This window comes from Thalassophryne amazonica, chromosome 20 (assembly GCF_902500255.1).
Source record: "Thalassophryne amazonica chromosome 20, fThaAma1.1, whole genome shotgun sequence".
NCBI lineage: Eukaryota > Metazoa > Chordata > Actinopteri > Batrachoidiformes > Batrachoididae > Thalassophryne > Thalassophryne amazonica.
The window spans coordinates 46885351-46906965 of NC_047122.1; the positions used below are offsets into that span (position 1 = coordinate 46885351).

General features: G+C 41.7%; 1 protein-coding gene across 1 annotated transcript in view; it reads right to left on the reverse strand.

The window, feature by feature from the left end:
* LOC117501302 (potassium voltage-gated channel subfamily KQT member 4) overlaps positions 1–21615 on the reverse strand; it is a 107390-nt gene that overhangs the window by 26374 nt on the left and 59401 nt on the right. The window contains 1 exon segment of the mRNA XM_034160151.1: positions 3712–3802. Within this exon segment, the coding sequence (XP_034016042.1) occupies positions 3712–3802 (91 nt within the window).

Below are 21615 nucleotides of genomic sequence, written 5' to 3' on the forward strand. Positions count from 1 at the left end.
TTTAAATCAGAAGTGTCTGACTCCGTGGTATAACTCACAAACTCGTAGCTTAAAGCAGATAACCCGTAAGTTGGAGAGGAAATGGCGTCTCACTAATTTAGAAGATCTTCACTTAGCCTGGAAAAAGAGTTTGTTGCTCTATAAAAAAGCCCTCCGTAAAGCTAGGACATCTTTCTACTCATCACTAATTGAAGAAAATAAGAACAACCCCAGGTTTCTTTTCAGCACTGTAGCCAGGCTGACAAAGAGTCAGAGCTCTATTGAGCTGAGTATTCCATTAACTTTAACTAGTAATGACTTCATGACTTTCTTTGCTAACAAAATTTTGACTATTAGAGAAAAAATTACTCATAACCATCCCAAAGATGTATCGTTATCTTTGGCTGCTTTCAGTGATGCCGGTATTTGGTTAGACTCTTTCTCTCCGATTGTTCTGTCTGAGTTATTTTCATTAGTTACTTCATCCAAACCATCAACATGTTTATTAGACCCCATTCCTGCCAGGCTGCTCAAGGAAGTCCTACCATTATTTAATGCTTCAATCTTAAATATGATCAATCTATCTTTGTTAGTTGGTTATGTACCACAGGCCTTTAAGGTGGCAGTAATTAAACCATTACTTAAAAAGCCATCACTTGACCCAGCTATCTTAGCTAATTATAGGCCAATCTCCAACCTTCCTTTTCTCTCAAAGATTCTTGAGAGGGTAGTTGTAAAACAGCTAACTGATCACCTGCAGAGGAATGGTCTATTTGAAGAGTTTCAGTCAGGTTTTAGAATTCATCATAGTACAGAAACAGCATTAGTGAAGGTTACAAATGATCTTCTTATGGCTTCGGACAGTGGACTTATCTCTGTGCTTGTTCTGTTGGACCTCAGTGCTGCTTTTGATACTGTTGACCATAAAATTTTATTACAGAGATTAGAGCATGTCATAGGTATTAAAGGCACTGCGCTGCGGTGGTTTGAATCATATTTGTCTAATAGATTACAGTTTGTTCATGTAAATGGGGAATCTTCTTCACAGACTAAAGTTAATTATGGAGTTCCACAAGGTTCTGTGCTAGGACCAATTTTATTCACTTTATACATGCTTCCCTTAGGCAGTATTATTAGACAGTATTGCTTAAATTTTCATTGTTACGCAGATGATACCCAGCTTTATCTATCCATGAAGCCAGAGGATACACACCAATTGGCTAAACTGCAGGATTGTCTTACAGACATAAAGACATGGATGACCTCTAATTTCCTGCTTTTAAACTCAGATAAAACTGAAGTTATTGTACTTGGCCCCACAAATCTTAGAAGCATGGTGTCTAACCAGATCGTTACTCTGGATGGCATTTCCCTGATCTCTAGTAATACTGTGAGAAATCTTGGAGTCATTTTTGATCAGGATATGTCATTCAAAGCGCATATTAAACAAATATGTAGGACTGCCTTTTTGCATTTACGCAATATCTCTAAAATCAGAAAGGTCTTGTCTCAGAGTGATGCTGAAAAACTAATTCATGCATTTATTTCCTCTAGGCTGGACTATTGTAATTCATTATTATCAGGTTGTCCTAAAAGTTCCCTAAAAAGCCTTCAGTTGGTTCAGAATGCTGCAGCTAGAGTACTGACGGGGACTAGCAGGAGAGAGCATATCTCACCCGTGTTGGCCTCTCTTCATTGGCTTCCTGTTAATTCTAGAATAGAATTTAAAATTCTTCTTCTTACTTATAAGGTTTTGAATAATCAGGTCCCATCTTATCTTAGGGACCTCGTAGTACCATATTACCCCATTAGAGCGCTTCGCTCTCAGACTGCAGGCTTACTTGTAGTTCCTAGGGTTTGTAAGAGTAGAATGGGAGGCAGAGCCTTCAGCTTTCAGGCTCCTCTCCTGTGGAACCAGCTCCCAATTCAGATCAGGGAGACAGATACCCTCTCTACTTTTAAGATTACGCTTAAAACTTTCCTTTTCGCTAAGGCTTATAGTTAGGGCTGGATCGGGTGACCCTGGACCATCCCTTGGTTATGTTGCTTTAGACGTAGACTGTGGGGGGGTTCCCATGATGCACTGTTTCTTTCTCTTTTTGCTCCGTGTGCATCACTCTGCGTTTAATCATTAGTGATCGATCTCTGCCCCCCTTCTCGGCATGTCTTTTTCCTGGTTCTTTCCCTCAGCCCCAACCAGTCTCAGCAAAAGACTGCCCCTCCCTGAGCCTGGTTCTGCTGGAGGTTTCTTCCTGTTAAAAGGGAGTTTTTCCTTCCCACTGTGGCCAAGTGCTTGCTCATAGGGGGTCGTTTTGACCGTTGGGGTTTTTCATAATTATTGTATGGCCTTGCCTTACAATATGGAGCGCCTTGGGGCAACTGTTTGTTGTGATTTGGCGCTATATAAGAAAAAAGTTGATTGATTGATTGATTTACACATCTTTACCACATCCTGTGCCACATACATTTACCTCACCAAGAAGGTTATATTTTCATTATGGTTTGTTTGTTTGTTTGTTATATCTCAGGATCTGATTTCAAACAAATTTAGTGGGGAGGTAGGCCTCGGGTCAAAGAACAGCTGATTAAATTTTGGTACAAAAATCAAAGAATAGAGCTTTCCAATGATCACTGTTCTTTGAATGTCAATGGTTGATCCTAATTTCTTTCATCCTGAAGCTGTCTTTGATATTTGATATGCGATCTGGATTCTTATGGTCCTGCGATCAGGATTTCTGATTATTTCAGTGATCTTTGAGCCAGATTTCAGGAACAAAGCAAAACAGACAAACAGCGATAAAACATAACCGCTATGACTAGGTTGATTTTAAACTGATTTTGCCTTTGATCAGGATTGTAGATTAGTTCAGCGAGGATCAAAGATCAGTAATTAGTAGCAAATATCTAGATCAAAGTTCAGCAATCAGTATGGTATCTAAGGTGGGGATCAAAGAACCAGTATTAGTAACCAGTATCACAAGGCACAACGATCATTAATCAGGATTAAAGATCACCAATCAGGGAGACAGAAAAGGTTAGAAATACGTAATAATTAAATCCTCTACCAGTCAGGAAAAAAAGGAAAATGTTAAGAGAGACATACAGGGAGAACAGAGACGTGGGTTCTTTGAGTGTCTATCTTGTAAAGAACATGAATGTATTGACAAGTTGTTAAAGTTACTGCACAAATCTCATTCTGAATCTACTCCTTTATATTCTCTCAGTTACTTTTTAACTTCTTGGACTGTGCAACGTGTGCTGACTGAAACAATCTGGCATTAGAGGAAATGTTCGTATCAGTAAAGTCTGCTGATGGCTGATTTCCTGCTAATGGATGGGCGATTGATCCAAATAGTGAATGAAGGAAATGTGGAAGTCAAGAGTCTGGCAATTACATAACATGTAAAGGTATGGCCAAAAAAAAAGGAGCAAAAAGAAGTAAGTAGGTAAAAAAGAGCAAAACAACCGGAGCACAGAGGGAGGGAGTGGAGGGTGTGGGACAGCCTTTAAGATTAGTGGTTCATGTCTGTGATTTCTTGCATAGTCAACAACACCTGAATCCGCACACTTGCTTACGCGGCCATCTGTGTCTCAGAGCTACAGAACGTGTGCACGACCATGTACGAATGCAGCCGGCACAAAGGAATGCAAGAAAATAAAGACATAAGCAAAGTTTGAAAAGCAAATAGATACTGACAAAAAGTGCGTGCGTGCAAGAGGTTGGTGTCGTACCAGGAGGAAGAGGGATTCGTTGGCGAACGCTTGGTAGTCGGGGATGGTGGAGAACACGGACAACACCAGGCAGCTGAACACGAGCACGAATCTGAAACACAAAAATTCACATTAGAGTTGAAAATCCTCTTGATGTAAATAATTAGAATAATCCAATTGGAGAAGAAACACGCACACACTGAATTAAACGCATTAAAGTGCTCTGTGGTCACCATTAATAAAGTGAGTAAATTAGAAAAGCAAATAAGCAAGAAAAGTTTTGTTGATTCCTAATATGATCCAGGCTGAAACGATTAGTCAACTCCAATAATTTAATTACAAGAAATGATCAAGACAAAATCTGTACCTCGAAGCTTCATTTAATGTCCCCAGAAAAAAACAGAAGATGACGAGAGCATGCGCATAAGCCGTGTAACAGCTAATCAATGTAGCACCAAAAGCTAAAACTTTCCAACGCAACACACAGAGTAAAATTAAGCCATTTAAGAGAACACAAAGTAAAGATTCAAGATTCAAAGCTTTTATTGTCATATGCACAGTAAAGAAACATGTTTCCCTGTGCAATGAAATTCTTACTTTGCTGCCCACACTGCATGCCCAAATATATATACGAGGTCTGTCAATAAAGTATAGGTCCTTTTTATTTTTTTCAAAAACTATATGGATTTCATTCATATGTTTTTACGTCAGACATGCTTGAACCCTCGTGCGCATGCGTGAGTTTTTCCACGCCTGTCGGTGATGTCATTCGCCTGTGAGCACTCCTTGTGGGAGGAGTCGTCCAGCCCCTCGTCAGAATTCCTTTGTCTGAGAAGTTGCTGAGAGACTGGCGCTTTGTTTGATCAAAATTTTTTCTAAACCTGTGAGACACATCGAAGTGGACACGGTTCGAAAAATTAAGCTGGTTTTCAGTGAAAATTTTAACGGCTGATGAGAGATTTTGAGGTGATACTGTCGCTTTAAGGACTTCCCACGGCGCCGTCGTCAGCCTGTTTCAAGCTGAAAACCTCCACATTTCAGGCTCTATTGATCCAGGACATCGTGAGAGAACAGAGAAGTTTCAGAAGAAGTCGGTTTCAGCATTTTATCTGGATATTCCACTGTTAAAGAAGATTTTTTTAATGAAAGATGTGCAGACGGATTGCAGCGTCGGCGAAAGAGGAAAGTGAAAAATGGACTCAAAGTTTTTCATTTAAAACAGCAGGTTCGACAATGAGGTGTTATATTTTTTAAAAAGAAAAAATAATGCAATCCCACTCAAATTGTTGAAAAAAAACTTGTCGGGATGATAGGAAAAACTGTCTGCTTCAGTGGATTAAAAACTACTGTTTGTCATTTTTGAAGAAGAGAGTAAATGCTATGTCCATTAAATATTAGTGTGTTTTTAACATTTTCAATGTTATTTAATTTATTAACTTAAACCTAGTTTACACATAGACGGTTTTGTCGGCAGGCAGTACGTAGACCGAAGTTCGCGGTAGTTTCGGCTGTTTTCGCGGTGGAAAGGGGCAGAGCATTTTGCCGGCGTTTTGGCCGCCGTACTATCCACAAATACACGGATAAAACGCCGCTAAATCCGCCAAATAAAGCGGCGTTTTGACGCCGTAGCATCCGGCACACGTCAGGCAACGGGGGTTAATACCCAGTTCTATCCTTTACAATCGCAGGTTAAGATGCGCGTGAGAATGGCGGTGTTCTGCTGCCGCCGATAATGCCCTGTGTACCACTGGATTTATCCAGGCAAATCCGGCGTTACTCCAGGAACTTTTGCATATAGGCACCGCCCCCAGAGTATAATAGGCTGAAGCAGCAGGAATACATGCCTCTGTCACTGCAGGGGGAGGGAGATCATACTCATCCTTTTATTCTCCTTCCTTTTACCCTCCTCAACGTGTTGCTCCGTCTCCACCACAGGGCTACCCTCTGCTTCTGAACCAGACCTCTTGGTAAGTCCTTGCTGCTGCCAATTTTCTTTTCGGAGGCATACTGGAGCTTCTCTGCAAAAATATCTGGAGCTGGCCGCGAGTGAGAGGCCTGCATGCAGCGCGCTAGCGTTTTTATATTGCCCGCCGTCTATCAGCCGTTTGCAACACTGTTAACCGGGAGGTGGCGTTTAGAACGGTGTACTGTCCGCTAGCGCCGCCGTTTTGTCTGCCTCTGTTGCCGGTTAAAACGCCCTTGAGGACACCAATGTGGGCTCTCGCCGTTTTACACGCCGTTGATTAGGGATACAACGCCAGCTGCCAATTACGGTGGTGTAAACTGCGGCACTACAGGAAGGGGCAGGATGAAACGGTGATTAAAAAGTATCAAACGTCGTTGTTCGCGTTGTCTCCGTCGTCACGCGAATTCTCCGGGAGTGCTCCCGGAATTAATTTTTTTGACAATTCCCGGTAAAGCCGGAACTAAGCCACGCCCCCTACTGCCGGCATTAACAACGGAGTGTGATCCTTAAGACGGCCAAAAACTCTTCCGGGACGCTTCCGGAAGCTCTTACCGCCTATGTGTAAACGGGGCTTTAGACTTTGACAGAAACATGCAAAAAAAGAATTTGTCTTACAAATCTTAGAAATATTCTTTAATACAATATTCTTCAATAATACAAATATTATTGAATCTTACAAATATTACAACATAATTTTTGGTTTATTATTCTTGTGCTCAATGCATATAAAACCACCCAAAATTAGTTGAACTAAGGCCTTCCAAGAATGTTTTAGTGGTATGAAACCCTATAGCTTCAGGGGGCCGCAGGCTCCTGGAGCCACAATCAGATAATTTACCTGGTACTAAAATGGTCATAGCTAGAACCCTGATTGATGATGTTTAAAAACACAAATGTACTTTTAAGTGATTACTCGATTAATCGATTAAATAATTGCTAGAATACTCCATTTCAAAAATGCTGCAGCCCTAGATTTGACTGTACGAAACAAAACAAAACCAAGTGTAGGTGATTCCAAAGAGAAACTGTGTTGGATATATTGATGAAAATACTAATTTTCTGCAGAAAAGTATAAAAAAAAGATTAACACAATACACCCTGCAGTACTGCTGGAAAAAAAAACTGCCGTACTGATGAGGATTCTGGCCACTTCAGGTTGACAACTACTTCAGTATCAAACCCAACATAAATTAAAGTGAACTCTCTTATGTTCTAAGAGCTCTTGTTGTGTATGTTTGTGTATATATTCTGTAATGTTTTAGGGGACGCGGGCGAACAATCAGAGCACACAGCGCCAGAAGCCCATCACACACGGTCATCAAAGTGTGAACAGGGGAAGAGATATTTTTCGAGGACAAAGATTAACAGTCAGTGCACGGACAGACAGTCCAACAGCTAACGATGTCCAAGAAGGAAGCAGTGAGGAAGTAATCCAGGTAATCAACCAGGCAGTCAAACACACCAAAGCGACAAATCAGGAAATGGCAGGCGTTACTTAGGAAGCAGGCAGATGCAGAGTAGGTCAGTAACTGTGACACAAACAGGGAGGAAGAACACGAAAAAGAAGGTAAGACCATCTGGCACAGATGCATGAAACAATCAAGGAGGAAGTTAATGCACACTGGAAACCGGGAGCCAAGGTGACGGGAAAAAAAGCTGCTAAAACTACACACGGAGCAGATGTCAAAGGAAGAGCACAAGGAATAACTAACACGGAGGGGTGGGGGGGCCACCAGAGAGCACGAGAAGGCAGCAAGTAACAATTCTTAAAGAGTAAACAAAATCCTAAAAGGCACCACAAATATCAACCGTGACATTCACTTTCAAGAAACACGTGAGACGTAGCTACTAAAAAGGTCTCAGTCAATAACTCATGATGACACGCTGGATTTATTACAAGCACTAGCACGTTGGGTAGTGTTTATAAACTAGGTAACTGACATTTTTCTGGTAATAAACTGTGCAAAGTTTCTATGAGTTGGAATGGTGTGTAAGTCCAGAATATTTTTAGAACCACAAACCTCAACAGTTTTTAAACAACGAAAAACTGACTAGAGCTGCATAGTTCCTCTTTAACAAATCTGACGTCAGAAATGGACTAAATGGTGAATGGACTGCATTTATATAGCGCTTTTCCATCTGCATCAGAAGCTCAAAGGGCTTTACAATAATGCCTCACATTCATCCCGATGTGAGGGTGCTGCCATACAATGTACTCACTACACACCGGAACCAACTAGAGCATTGTCCAAGGGCCCTTAGTGATTTTCCAGTCAAGCTGGGATTTGAACCGAGGATCTTCTGGTCTCAACCCCAACGCCTTAACAACTAGACCAACACCTCCCCCACTTCCTCATCAGCTGGGCAATTCAGGAACTCTCCAGCATGTGTCAAGTTTGGCACAAATCAGAGGGTAAAGCAAAATTTTAACCTTTGACATCCATAACCTTGACTCCACTTTTCAAGACAAATTCCAAAAACTACCTCCTTACTTTTGCCACGTTTTGTGCAAACTAGAGTGAAAAACAATCCCCAGTGACTTTGGCCTTTCCCAAAGCAAACTGGTTAAGGGCAATTCTGACATCAAACTTCATCTACATATCAAAGTTTAGTGGAAATCAACATGTTTACAGACGACAGGATGCTCTTCGTGACACAACTCCAGATGCACATAGGTTACGGGCAGGAAGGATTGCAAGGAAGTAAGAGTGCTAACCACTGCACCACAGTACTGCATGGTTCTGCTGTCATAACATGACAATGACTGCATCAGAAGAACATTTCAGTGTCAAGAAAAAAACCCGCCAGGTACAAGGAAAAAGCACATAGTGTGCAGTAACTCACGGTGGTCTGGACAAACGTGGATAAGCTTACCATTGACAAGTGGTGCTCTTCTGCAGTATAGTTCAGTGATTGTGACATTTAACCTACAAAATCAAGAGGCTTCACTAACACACGTGCCAGGTTACTGTGCTCACAACAATTTTCCAAAGTACACTCCAGGGACCTTGACCTTTTGACCACAAAACCTTCCTTGGGGTCAGTATGCATAATGCATGTACAAAGTGTCACGACAAATCTGGCCAGTACCAACTGGACTCATCTTGCTCACAAGCGATATATGTTATATGTCTGACTGAGTGAGTCCCTGCACATCGTGGGGTCGAGCTCACTGGCTGCGCCGTCGGAGGGGAGAAAAAAAGATTGAGGTTGCCATCTGTAAGAGAAAGCATTTGCACACAAACGCACCACTGCAGACTCCTTTCTGCGCCGAGCGAGTGTGAGACGGGATCAGCTCGGTGGCAGCTGCTACAAGTCCAGCTGGTCCAGGTGTGACGTCCAGAAACACTTTCTGGACACTAAAGTGGTTCTTGAGGCTTCACACAGGCATGCGTTTGTGTTCGATTAGTAATGTGATCACAGAGTTTCACGCCAAGAGTACGTGGTTGAAAAATGAGCCATTTCAAGATGTTACATCAAAAGGTCGGGAAAAAAAAGCAGATTTTAACAATCAGTGAAACACCAGTGATGAGAACAGAGCAACGTACAGCAGCACTGCTTCTAATGTATGTGAGGGGGGTAAAATAAGGAGATGCCTGTATAATTAGAGAAAAAACTCTTTGCATTTACTGAGATAAACATGCACACGTCTTTCTCCATCTACCCATTCAGCTGAAGTTTTTTTTTCTTTCTTCCATTGTATAACTGTTATCATTATAACTCAATGCTGGACTGAGGGTGTTTAAATTCGGCCTCTTTATTGTGTCTGTTCGAATCCACGCCCAATGAGTTTCCTAAAAACGTTGGGCGTGGCTTGGAACAGACACAATAAAGATGTTGAATTTTACAAAAATCTGTGAAATAATGTTTGAGTAACCCTGCTAAACACAGATTCTGGTGAAAACACAACCTTAACGGCAAAAAAGGACTGAAGCTAAAAGGAACAGAATAAAACTGCAATTAAATGAATCCATCCATAATCATTACAAAGGGCAGGGGAAGAACACGGCGATGATTAAGAGTCGTTCTTCTTTTTGTGTTCTCTCTGAGTCAAAGTGCAGTGAGAGGAAGGTTGGGAAGATACAACTTTTATTTTTATGGATGTGACATCAGCTCCATAACAAGGGTAAAGAACAGCAGAGCTGATCGCACTGATTCTGTGTAAACCCAGTGCACAGGTTGTCCTAAAAGTTCCCTGAAAAGCCTTCAGTTAATTCAAAATGCTGCAGCTAGAGTACTGACGGGGACTAGAAGGAGAGAGCATATTTCACCCATATTGGCTTCTCTTCATTGGCTTCCTGTTAATTCTAGAATAGAATTTAAAATTCTTCTTCTTACTTATAAGGTTTTGACTAGTCAGGTCCCTTTTTATCTTAGGGACCTCATAGTACCATATCACCCCAATAGAGCGCTTCGCTCTCAGACTGCAGGCTTACTTGTAGTTCCTAGGGTTTGTAAGAGTAGAATGGGAGGCAGAGCCTTCAGCTTTCAGGCTCCTCTCCTGTGGAACCAGCTCCCAATTCAGATCAGGGAGACAGACACCCTCTCTACTTTTAAGATTAGGCTTAAAACTTTCCTTTTTGCTAAAGCTTATAGTTAGGGCTGGATCAGGTGACCCTGAACCATCCCTTAGTTATGCTGCTATAGACGTAGACTGCTGGGGGGTTCCCATGATGTACTGTTTCTTTCTCTTTTTGCTCTGTATGCACCACTCTGCATTTAATCATTAGTGATTGATCTCTGCTCCCCTCCACAGCATGTCTTTTTCCCGGTTCTCTCCCTCAGCCCCAACCAGTCCCAGCAGAAGACTGCCCCTCCCTGAGCCTGGTTCTGCTGGAGGTTTCTTCCTGTTAAAATGGAGTTTTTCCTTCCCACTGTTGCCAAGTGCTTGCTCACAGGGGGTCGTTTTGACCGTTGGGGTTTTTCCGTAATTATTGTATGGCTTTGCCTTACAATATAAAGCGCCTTGGGGCAACTGTTTGTTGTGATTTGGCGCTATATAAATAAAATTGATTTGATTTGATTTGGAAAGTCAAACATTCCCTTCTAATCTGTCTGCAATCATTCATCTGAATTTCATTGTCACATCTTAAAATGCACAGTTTGTCAGCACACGTGTGAGGAGTTCTCCAACTGCTTTTGGTTCTGCTGCCTGCCCAACCGCAGTTCCAGATGGCGGCACACTACAAATAGAAGCACAATGTGGAACTTATGGCGATAAAAAGACACCGTACACAGAGTGTGAATTCAAACAGGTCCTAGGTTACTGTGTATTTCTCAGCGCAGCGACACGTGCGAGGAAAAGTTTGTGGTTTCGCTGCAGTGCAGCTGCTTTGCAAAAACACACTCAAATGATTCCTGCAAACAATGAGTGTTGGTCGTTCATCAACTCTGATGTGCTGACTAAACCATTTTTGCCCTCAATTAACTCAAAGTGCTGTGTGTATTTCCATAAGGAGAGGCGATTAGTTGGGGCAGCATCTCAGGTGGGATTGTTCATTTGCTTATGTTTTATGACAGGAAACGAGTTGCAGCACAGATCGACAGCCTGACGTTTGCAAAATGCACACGTCGCCTTCCCGTAGAATGGAGATCTGAAAGCAGCATTAACCTGAATACAAGAGAATATTATCCATTACATGCAGTGGATTAGCGCCGGCACTGCTCAATATCTCAACTTATGCATGTGCATCGGATCATCACAAAGTAGAATTCTGATGGTGTCGTGTAACAAATGCTTCAGAGCTCATCTCCTTCAGGTCTTGAATCAAAGCATGTGCCGCCCTCATTTAAACCTGCAGCATCAATGCTGAGTTCATCCAACTATGTAAATTTCAGCATTGCCCATTATTTGAAGGAGGAAAAAAAAGCACAGCCCAAAGATAATATTCAACATTTTTCAAAGGCAGAGTGAAGTTTGAATCACAGACCACGTTGAAAATAAAACATTATGATCCACAATAAAAAATGGGCTATTTATTGTGGATTTTGACATGTTGAATTCAAATATGTCAATAATCATGGCTAATTGGCTACTGTTTCATATATATATATATATATATATATATATATATATATATATATATATATATATATATATATATATATATATATATATATATAAGGTTTTACATTTTGCGTCTACACAATTATATTGTGTTAACAGTAGACTTTTCATGAAAAATCATAAACGCAGGTCTTTTTTGTTTCTCTTACTGTTTGTATAATATTTCACGTTCTCTTTTTGTAACACTTAAAAAAAATCAGCAAAAGGGTTATATATAATCCTTAGTAGCACAATAGTAACAGTTCTTAAAACTACAGCTAATCAACAATTTCAAACAACATTTTCATTCTCAGTGGCTCAAAATTAACAAAGTTTGACACTTTATTTCAGAAGCAATTTGGCCGTAGACCCGTGTATCAAGTCAAACAGTCAACCTTTCAATGACCTCCTGGTAGAGGTGGGCGGATCGATCCTAATATCGATAATATCGATACCAACGCTGGTATTGATATTGAACGATCCTCGTGTAAAAAGATCGATACTCAAGCTTTTTTTCTCTCCTGCACGCACTGACTGCTGTGCACGCAGATTCATCAAAGTCTACTCTCTGTCTGTAAGAGCAGCACTGCGCTGTGTCACACAACACGGAGCAGCGCACCCTTGTATTGTGGTTTGTCAGCCCTCTATCTCAGGAGATTTTGTTTTAAGTTGTGTTGAGTGATATTTTTGAAACAAAAAATGTTGATTGTGACAAAGTATTTTGGTGTCGTGTATAATGTTTGGCGAAATTCTATCCTAGGTCTTTTGGATCCTTTGGATCTATGAAGCTTAAGTATGAAAACGTATTAGTATCTGTATCGATATCGGCGATACTGGGCCTGTGTTTACTTGGTATCGGATCAATACCAAAATTCCCGATATCGCCCACCTCAACCTCCTGGACTCGTTTGAACTTGTCTCGGCAGTGACTTCCATGCCACTGCGCCGCTTGGCCTTTGAGATTGAGGCACAGATGGGAAGAGCTGGACAGGCCTTCTTTGAGGAAGAACAAAGGTCCAAACATTTTTTGTCCTGGTGCTTCCTGTCTTTCTTTATGGTTGTGAGATTTGCACACTAAAGCAGTGGCCCATGGTGATGACTGGACGTCTTTGGTACTCGGTCCCTTGAGCGGATCTTTGGGCGTTGCTGCAGTGCCTTGTGTTAAAAGAGCAGTCACATAGGGACACTCAGATGAGGAGTATCACTTGGTGAGGGAGTGGCAAATATGACGTTTTGGCTATGCGTTCTGTTTCGCTGTGCATGATCCAGCATGCAGGTGCATCAGTGTTGAGGATCCCGCCAGCTTGAGAAGGTCAAGGTGATGCCTATGCTTCACCTGGCTGCAGCAGAGAGACAGTCATTTTCCGTGAGATAGGAATGGATCGGTTGTCTGCTGGGATGGTTGCCATCCAGGGCCCAAGGCGGTGGAATGGTGGATGTGCACCAACACATTAAGAGTTCAGATGCAAAACCCAGTATCTCCAAAACCATAAATTTTTAGTTGAGGCCAACATGTATTTGGCTGTCAAGGGGACCATCAGTGTGCAAAATATGAAAGAACTTGAACAAACTGTTTTCATTTAATTGATGAAAAATCTGTGCATTTCCGAATATGGTTTCCTTTAAATCTCCATTTTCAACTGCATTTTTCTCTATTTTAAAAAAAAGTACTTACTGGGTTTTCCATCTGAACTCTTCACATGCTTCCTGATGTGACTTGATAGTGGAGTGGCACATAGAAGGATTTTCTTAAAATAACATGAAATTTCAGTGATAGCGTTCCAGAAGGCACATGGGAGACTTGTGGCTAGATTAGATGAGCTTTCGTGAATGAAAATCCTCCCTCCGACAGTGGCAGTGTGACCTCATAAAGGCATGTGGTATATGATAATGTGTGATGTAGATAAAACAGCACAGGAGAATTTTCAGCTTTTGTGAGAGCTCTACTATTCTGTAAGAGTTACTTCATATAGTACACGCTCAGCCCAACTCCTCTTGGTTAATGTACCTAATATCAAATCAAAATATGGAGAACTATCCTTTATTTATGCTGCAGCAAAAGACTGGAACAAGATTCAAAAGGCATTAAATCTGAGCACCGATAGGAAATTTTAAGCGTATTTTAAAGAATCTGCTGGCTGAAACCTGCTCATGCTTTGACTAAAATAAAGTATTTTGTTTTTGTTTTTTATGACTGAGAATGTTATTGTCTCTTACTAATTCTAGTCTGTTGTACTGTATATACTGTAAAATGTATTGTTTGATCCACATTTGTGATTTACCTCTGTTTTCCCTATCCACCAGGTCGTTATTGTAAATAAGATTTTTTTTTTTCTTAATAACTTACCTGGTTAAATAAAGGTTAAATCAAAGGGTTAAATAACTGAGAATGCAAGCACTCAAAGGCAGGTTTCCATTTCAAATTTGTACAAAATTCAAGTCATATTTTCAGAATGTCACCAAAAAAAAAAAAAAACAGCAATTGCAAAATGAAAGCATTTCCATTGAGTGATGTTATGTGGTGTTATGTTCTCTTGCAATAACTGTCATTGATAGTTATGGAGTTGATTGTACTAAATACTGGCAATTCTTACCTGAGGCCATCAAATCTGCCATCAAGTATTGTGAAGGCTTTTCTGTTGTCGGTTTGTCTATGCTCAGTACTATTCCTGCCAGACTCTTCAAATTCACAGGGAACATTCTTGGGACACAGACCTTGGACAAGTTCAAAGATATTTAACCTTGATGTATTTTAAGAAGTATTATAAGAGGTTAAAATGTCACATTCTGTTTCAATCTGATCCGATTTGTTTTTGAGTGATGCAGGTGACCGACAATCAGAGAGCAGTCAGATTAGTGTAACGCATTACTTAGTAACGCATCCCTGTGAGGGGGAGATGAGAGAAATGAGCGCACGACTCAAAAACCTTCTGAAAGGATCTTGTTTATGCGAGGACGTCCCACGTGTCGCGTCCCGCATCAAACACACCATCATGTTGTAGTGAATGATTTCATTTTATGCAGGTCAGCCACTCAGGAGGGTAATTGTTCGGCTGTCTTGCATTAGTAATTGCTCCAGAACTTTTACAAAGAATAATGCATGCTCTGCTATATACACGCACAATATCTGACTTTTCTTCGCGAGCCCGCTGAGTATAATTTGTCTCGCAGACACTGTGGCGAATCAAGAAAAGTGCAAACACAGTAAGACGAAAAGGAAAAAAGGAACGCTTCAGAGAAACGGTGCAGTTCATTCAAATCCACGGCATCGTCACACTGAAGTTCTCTATACGGACAGCGTGCATACGGTCTGGCACGTAGCTCTTGGTGCTCCGGAGGGCCGTCGCCTTGATGCTGCTGGATGGGCAGCCAGCAGATAAAAAGTTGAGCAGCCTGCAGGGCAATCAGACCTCCATTAATGGAAGCAAGACAGGGCGCTTTTACGGTCGTTTTCCTGTAAGCATACAGAAGTGAAAAGAAGGATCTCACATCACTGTGACTGACCTGTGAAAATACTGCTCTAACACACACACACACACACTTCGCTGTGTGTTATTGCATTGTGCTGCGTGTTTGTGCTGGTCAGCATCCTCCCTCGGCAGATACAGCGAGAGAACGCGCCTTGGATTGAATCACCTCACGATGATAAAGCAGCTATCAGTTACACACAACAGAGGGAGGGGCGGAGAGAGGAGAGGATCAGCACGGGGCAACGGAGAAGACCGGGGGGGGCAGGAGCTGAGGAAGAAAGATGTAAAGATGGATAGTTGATGATGCAGAGGGAAAGAGAGCAGCCCGAGGCAAAGTCGGGTGAAGGAGTAACCGGGAGGAAATGTGCAGGTGAAGGATGACGGTGGACAAAAAGTGAAAGAGCCCGGAGGTCATGTCATTCTCACAAACCACCGTGAGTGTGTGAGTGTGTGTGTGTGTGTGTGTGTGTGTGTGTGTGTGTGTGTGTGTGTGTGTGTGTGTGTGTGTGTGTGTGTACAGCGCTGCCACAGCTGATCGATGAGGCTCGAAACAGGTTTTCAGCCGGTGACCCACGGCAGGTGCACAAACACGCAAACAAGAAAGCTCGCACGAGCACGCATGCACTCCATCGACAGAGAGAGCTCCTCAAACAAACTGAAAAGGCTCAATCACAATAGATTTACTCGTAGTGGGTGTGGCCTTTGAAGGCAACGCGTCGCACCTTAAATTTTCATTGTTACGCAGATGATACCCAGCTTTATCTATCCATGAAGCCAGAGGACACACACCAATTAGCTAAACTGCAGGATTGTCTTACAGACATAAAGACATGGATGACCTCTAATTTCCTGCTTTTAAACTCAGATAAAACTGAAGTTATTGTACTTGGCCCCACAAATCTTAGAAACATGGTGTCTAACCAGATCCTTACTCTGGATGGCATTACCCTGACCTCTAGTAATACTGTGAGAAATCTTGGAGTCATTTTTGATCGGGATATGCCATTCAAAGCGCATATTAAACAAATATGTAGGACTGCTTTTTTGCATTTACGCAATATCTCTAAAATCAGAAAGGTCTTGTCTCAGAGTGATGCTGAAAAACTAATTCATGCATTTATTTCCTCTAGGCTGGACTATTGTAATTCATTATTATCAGGTTGTCCTAAAAGTTCCCTAAAAAGCCTTCAGTTAATTCAAAATGCTGCAGCTAGAGTACTGACGGGGACTAGAAGGAGAGAGCATATCTCACCCATATTGGCCTCTCTTCATTGGCTTCCTGTTAATTCTAGAATAGAATTTAAAATTCTTCTTCTTACTTATAAGGTTTTGAATAATCAGGTCCCATCTTATCTTAGGGACCTCATAGTACCATATCACCCCAATAGAGCGCTTCGCTCTCAGACTGCAGGCTTACTTGTAGTTCCTAGGGTTTGTAAGAGTAGAATGGGAGGCAGAGCCTTCAGCTTTCAGGCTCCTCTCCTGTGGAACCAGCTCCCAATTCAGATCAGGGAGACAGACACCCTCTCTACTTTTAAGATTAGGCTTAAAACTTTCCTTTTTGCTAAAGCTTATAGTTAGGGTTGGATCAGGTGACCCTGAACCATCCCTTAGTTATGCTGCTATAGACGTAGACTGCTGGGGGGTTCCCATGATGCACTGTTTCTTTCTCTTTTTGCTCTGTATGCACCACTCTGCATTTAATCATTAGTGATCGATCTCTGCTCCCCTCCACAGCATGTCTTTTTCCTGGTTCTCTCCCTCAGCCCCAACCAGTCCCAGCAGAAGACTGCCCCTCCCTGAGCCTGGTTCTGCTGGAGGTTTCTTCCTGTTAAAAGGGAGTTTTTCCTTCCCACTGTAGCCAAGTGCTTGCTCACAGGGGGTCGTTTTGACCGTTGGGGTTTTACATCATTATTGTATGGCCTTGCCTTACAATATAAAGCGCCTTGGGGCAACTGTTTGTTGTGATTTGGCGCTATATAAAAAAATTGATTGATTAATTGATTGACCTCGAGGAGGCGCGCACACGAGTGAGACTTTAGCAGGTCACACCTACAGCTCCACGCATTTTGAAAAACACTTCTGCATTCACAGTTTTAGAGTATCCCAGAATCCTTTGCGCACTGGGGAGGGAGGCTTGATAATGGCTCAGCTTAATGCTAACTTTAACATTGAAAATGCCATAGACATGCTAAAGCGTTAGCATCGGTCCTGTTTTTAAGTTATAAAATACATCTATCAACTGTTTCAGAAGACCATAACAGGTCAGTTTAACATAAAAATGTAAATATTACTCACAGACATAGTCTCTTTAAGGTTTTAGGGGGGAAAAATTAAGATAAAGCAAAATAAAACAAAGAACCAATGAAGCAGCAGATCGAAGCACTGCTTCACTGGTTCAAAGTTCAAAGCAAAGCCTTGCTGCAGAAACGGTTGATTATACACAGACCAGCTGCAGGGTCTGTAATCAGTGTAGAGAAATGATCATTTTCCTGACAAACACCCCCAAAAACAACAGCCACTCTGAAGGACCGATAAGGGAATCGTTAAGCAAAAAGGCTACTGATGTTGATGGATCGAATCATTTCTTAAGGATACCTGAAAAGAACCGGTTCCTGACACACAACCCTATAAAACTCACATTAAAGACTTATGATTATCTTAGTTAAACACCTAAATACATATTTTGGTTGAACTCACATCTATAACGACGCAATGTTGGAAACAAGTTGCCGCAAATGCTTGTTTACACTGGCAACGAAAGCTCGGCCTCCCCAGCAAGAACGTGATTACACGTGAGGTTTGACACCGTAAAGGCATCAATACAGCCATTTGTGTTGTGTAAAAAAAAGGTCAGGTCAGGTCAAGTCTGGGAGCGCGCTGGCGCTGCACATCGTGGCGTCTGTCTGTTACAAAACTGACAGAAAGACTAAAAGTTACACTGCGCCTTTGCATGCATGCTTGAACAGTTGTAGGGATTTAACTGTAAAATATTAATAGTGTTTGTTGGGGGGGTTACCTTTGCCAAAGAGGTAATGTCTTCACTGGCGTTTGTATGTTTATTTGTCTGTTAGCAGAATAACTCAAAAAGTAATAAATGTAGTTCAATGAAATATGGTGAGCAGGTGGATAATGTTCCAAGAAATATGTGACTCAGTTTTGAAAGTGATGTGGAATATATTCTAGAACACAGATCCAGGGGACCTATTGGTACATGGCAACATTTGTCTCAAAAAGTTATAAGTAAGGGCCTTTACTGTCATTGTACATGCAAACAACGAAATGTGTCCTCTGCATTTAACCCATCCTAATTACAGTTAGACACAATCCAGGAGCAGTGAGGAGCTGCAGTCAGGTGCTCGGGGACCAACTCCAGATTTAGAGATGCTGCCTTGGTTAGGGGCAGAGAAAGGAGCGGACCCAAAATAAGCATGACTTTGAGTGCTCGGAGGAAACCCACGCAGACAACATGCAAATTCCACACAGAAAGGACCGAGCAGGAAGCAATCCCAGGACCTTCTTGCTGTGAGGCAACAGTGGTAACCACTAAGCCACCGTACCAGGCTGTGAGAAGACGTTGATGAAATGCATTGATCAGATGGATAATGTGCTCTAAAGTGAAAGACTTTATTTTGAATTTGATCTGGAACATTTTTAAATGTTCATCTTTACATGTGACAGTGGCTTTAGTGGCTTCACATGTGCCCGCCTGAACAAGCCCAGACATGTCCCACCGCGCTAACATTCTCATTTTACCCAATTTATACTGAAAGGTTCTTAGTATAAACAGGGTTAAGCCAATGCAAAAACAAACAAGAGCAATCCGAGATTTCTGACATCCGCCAAGGACTTAATAAGATAAGGATTTAAAATAACATATTGAATATTTGATTCACATTGTGACCCGGATTTTAACAGGATCCGGATTTTATGGCACGATGCAATTGCACACTGATCCAGAACGGTCTGACTGATCAAGATGTTGCAATCTGATATTTAATTCACAAGTTGAAACAAGGGAGTATATTCCTGATGTTGGTTTTACATCATGATGTCGTATCCATGAAGTATTTTTGACGTAATCCTTAAAAGTCTACAAAGTGAAATCCTGATCCAGAATCTGGATCCGGATCCAGATCACCTCGAAAATTTAATGGAGTCTTCCAAGGCCTAACACCAATGTGTGGTGAAACTTTGGTGAAAATCCATCCTCAAAATCCGACAAAGTGAAGAGTACAAACTGAAATCCTGATCCAGAATCTGAATCTGGATCACCTTCCAAATTCAGTGGAGTCTTCCATGGCCTAATATCTATCTGTGGTGCAAATTTGGTGAGAATCTGTAAAGTAGATTTGACGTAATCCTTAAAAGCCTATATAAAGTGAAATTTTGATCTAGCATCCAGATCACCTCCAAAATTTAAATGGGAGTCTTCCTTGGCATCATATCTCTCTGTGGGGAATATTTTGTCAAAACCTGTCAGTAGTCTTGATATAATCCTGCTAAATAGACAGACAAATAAATAAATAAATGCAGATGATTTTATTATGTCTTTGGCGGACGTAATAACTGAAAGCTCTTAGAGGCCAACAGTGCCCAAAATAGTAGGTTCACTCGTGTTCTTCTGTATCTAACAGAATCCAAACTTTCAGAGCTGAATATGCAGTGGATTTTACAGAGTTCCTAACAGAAAGTCTGCAGACCCACTCACTGACTAACTTCTTTATGTCTCTGTTTGCTCTGCAAATCACGGAATGAAGAATTTTAAGTCAGTATACCTGTGTACATGCAGTGTTCCCATCTGCCTTAAAACAGTTTGTTTGGCCTTCATTACCTACAGTTTGTCAGGCAAAGCACATTTTGGCCGACACTCACTTTTCGAGCACCACACCTGTAAAGGCGTAAGATCCCACCCCATCTACAAAAGATATGTCTGGGTTTGTACGCACAACAGACATATGAGATGACGACGTGACCGTTTTAAATCTGCTTGATCACGAGACGTCCGTACATAAATGGCAGATATGTTTATGGATAGGGAATGGATTGCACTGGAGTTGTATAGCCCGATTCCATCAGCACACGCTCAGAGTTGTTTACAGTAATGCGTTGCATTCACCCATTCACACGCGGATGTCAGGGTGCTGCAATGAAGGACCAACATGGGGATTAAGGAGCTTGGCCAAGGGACCTAAAGCCCCTTTTCCATTACACATTACATCTTTCTCTAACCTCTAGACCATCACTTCTCTAGTACCTTAATGAAATGAAAGTAAACCACACGAAGCCTTTTATACAGTTAATGCACGTTTTTACCAACACTATTTATTACAACAAACATATTGCACAACCCAAATACTGACTAATTCAACTGAAGTTCATATTCAACAAAGGAGGAATACAAAACTTTGCAAACGGATACTTTTCTAACAGACCTCGTACTTTGGTTTACAGTACAGCAGATAGAAACGTGTGTATTGCAAATAATTTGGCATGAACGTTAAGACTGTGTGAGCAACGGTTTCTGTGATATGATGTAATGTCCAAGGACACGTGTGAGTGGGTTTCAGTGGGCTGCTCAAACGTGTCACGGCGGTTGTGCAGGCGAGAGAATGCAGCTACTCTGGTTAGCTGTGTAAGCTAACACTTACCGACATGACGTCTCCCATTTGCCTCGTCTACCCTGCACTTTTCGCAACTGCTTTGGTGATTGCAGCCAAAAACAAAACAGTGCACCATTTTCCCATTAGAATTGATGACGTTTGTGGGAAGAGACTAATCCACAGGCGGAGAGTGGAAGTGTCAGCACAAACCATTCAGAGGATGGGGGTTTCAGCAGAAATCATTTTAAACCGGCAGGTCCATTAGGTGACAGCGAATATGTTTTTAAGTTTACTAAGCTGGGCTGAATGGTTTGGGCTGAAACTCCCACACGTGTTCATGCCGGCCCCACAAATGTGGTCAAATCACGTAGGGGATCAAATGAGACTGCGCTGCCCTATTAGTCTGGCCAATTTGGAGGGAGTGTTTAGTGGAACATGTAGACAGTAGTAGATGTAGTAATCATGTGTCGTGAAGCACAGCAGCGTACGCAGAGCATCTCCAGCTGACTGTTATCTCACAGGCTCACACAGTTTTTGACCCTTGACCCTGACTGAATGATCCCTCGCTGTATTACGTAACGGCTCGCCAATTCAAGCATATGCATTTTGCAAAGTACCAATTTTTCATTTTACGGTGTTGTAATAAAGAAAAAGTTTTTGCATGATTAATTAAGCAATTTTCACTTTTTAAACAGTGAAAACGTTGGAGATTTAAACAGCAAAACGAGGCCCGCAAACGTCACAGCTTGCATATCGGAAAAGGGTTCAAGAGAGGAAATGCTGAGCCCCGTCCTGAGTAAAGAGTGTCATCAGCACAGAAAGAGAACTAGGAGAGAAGAG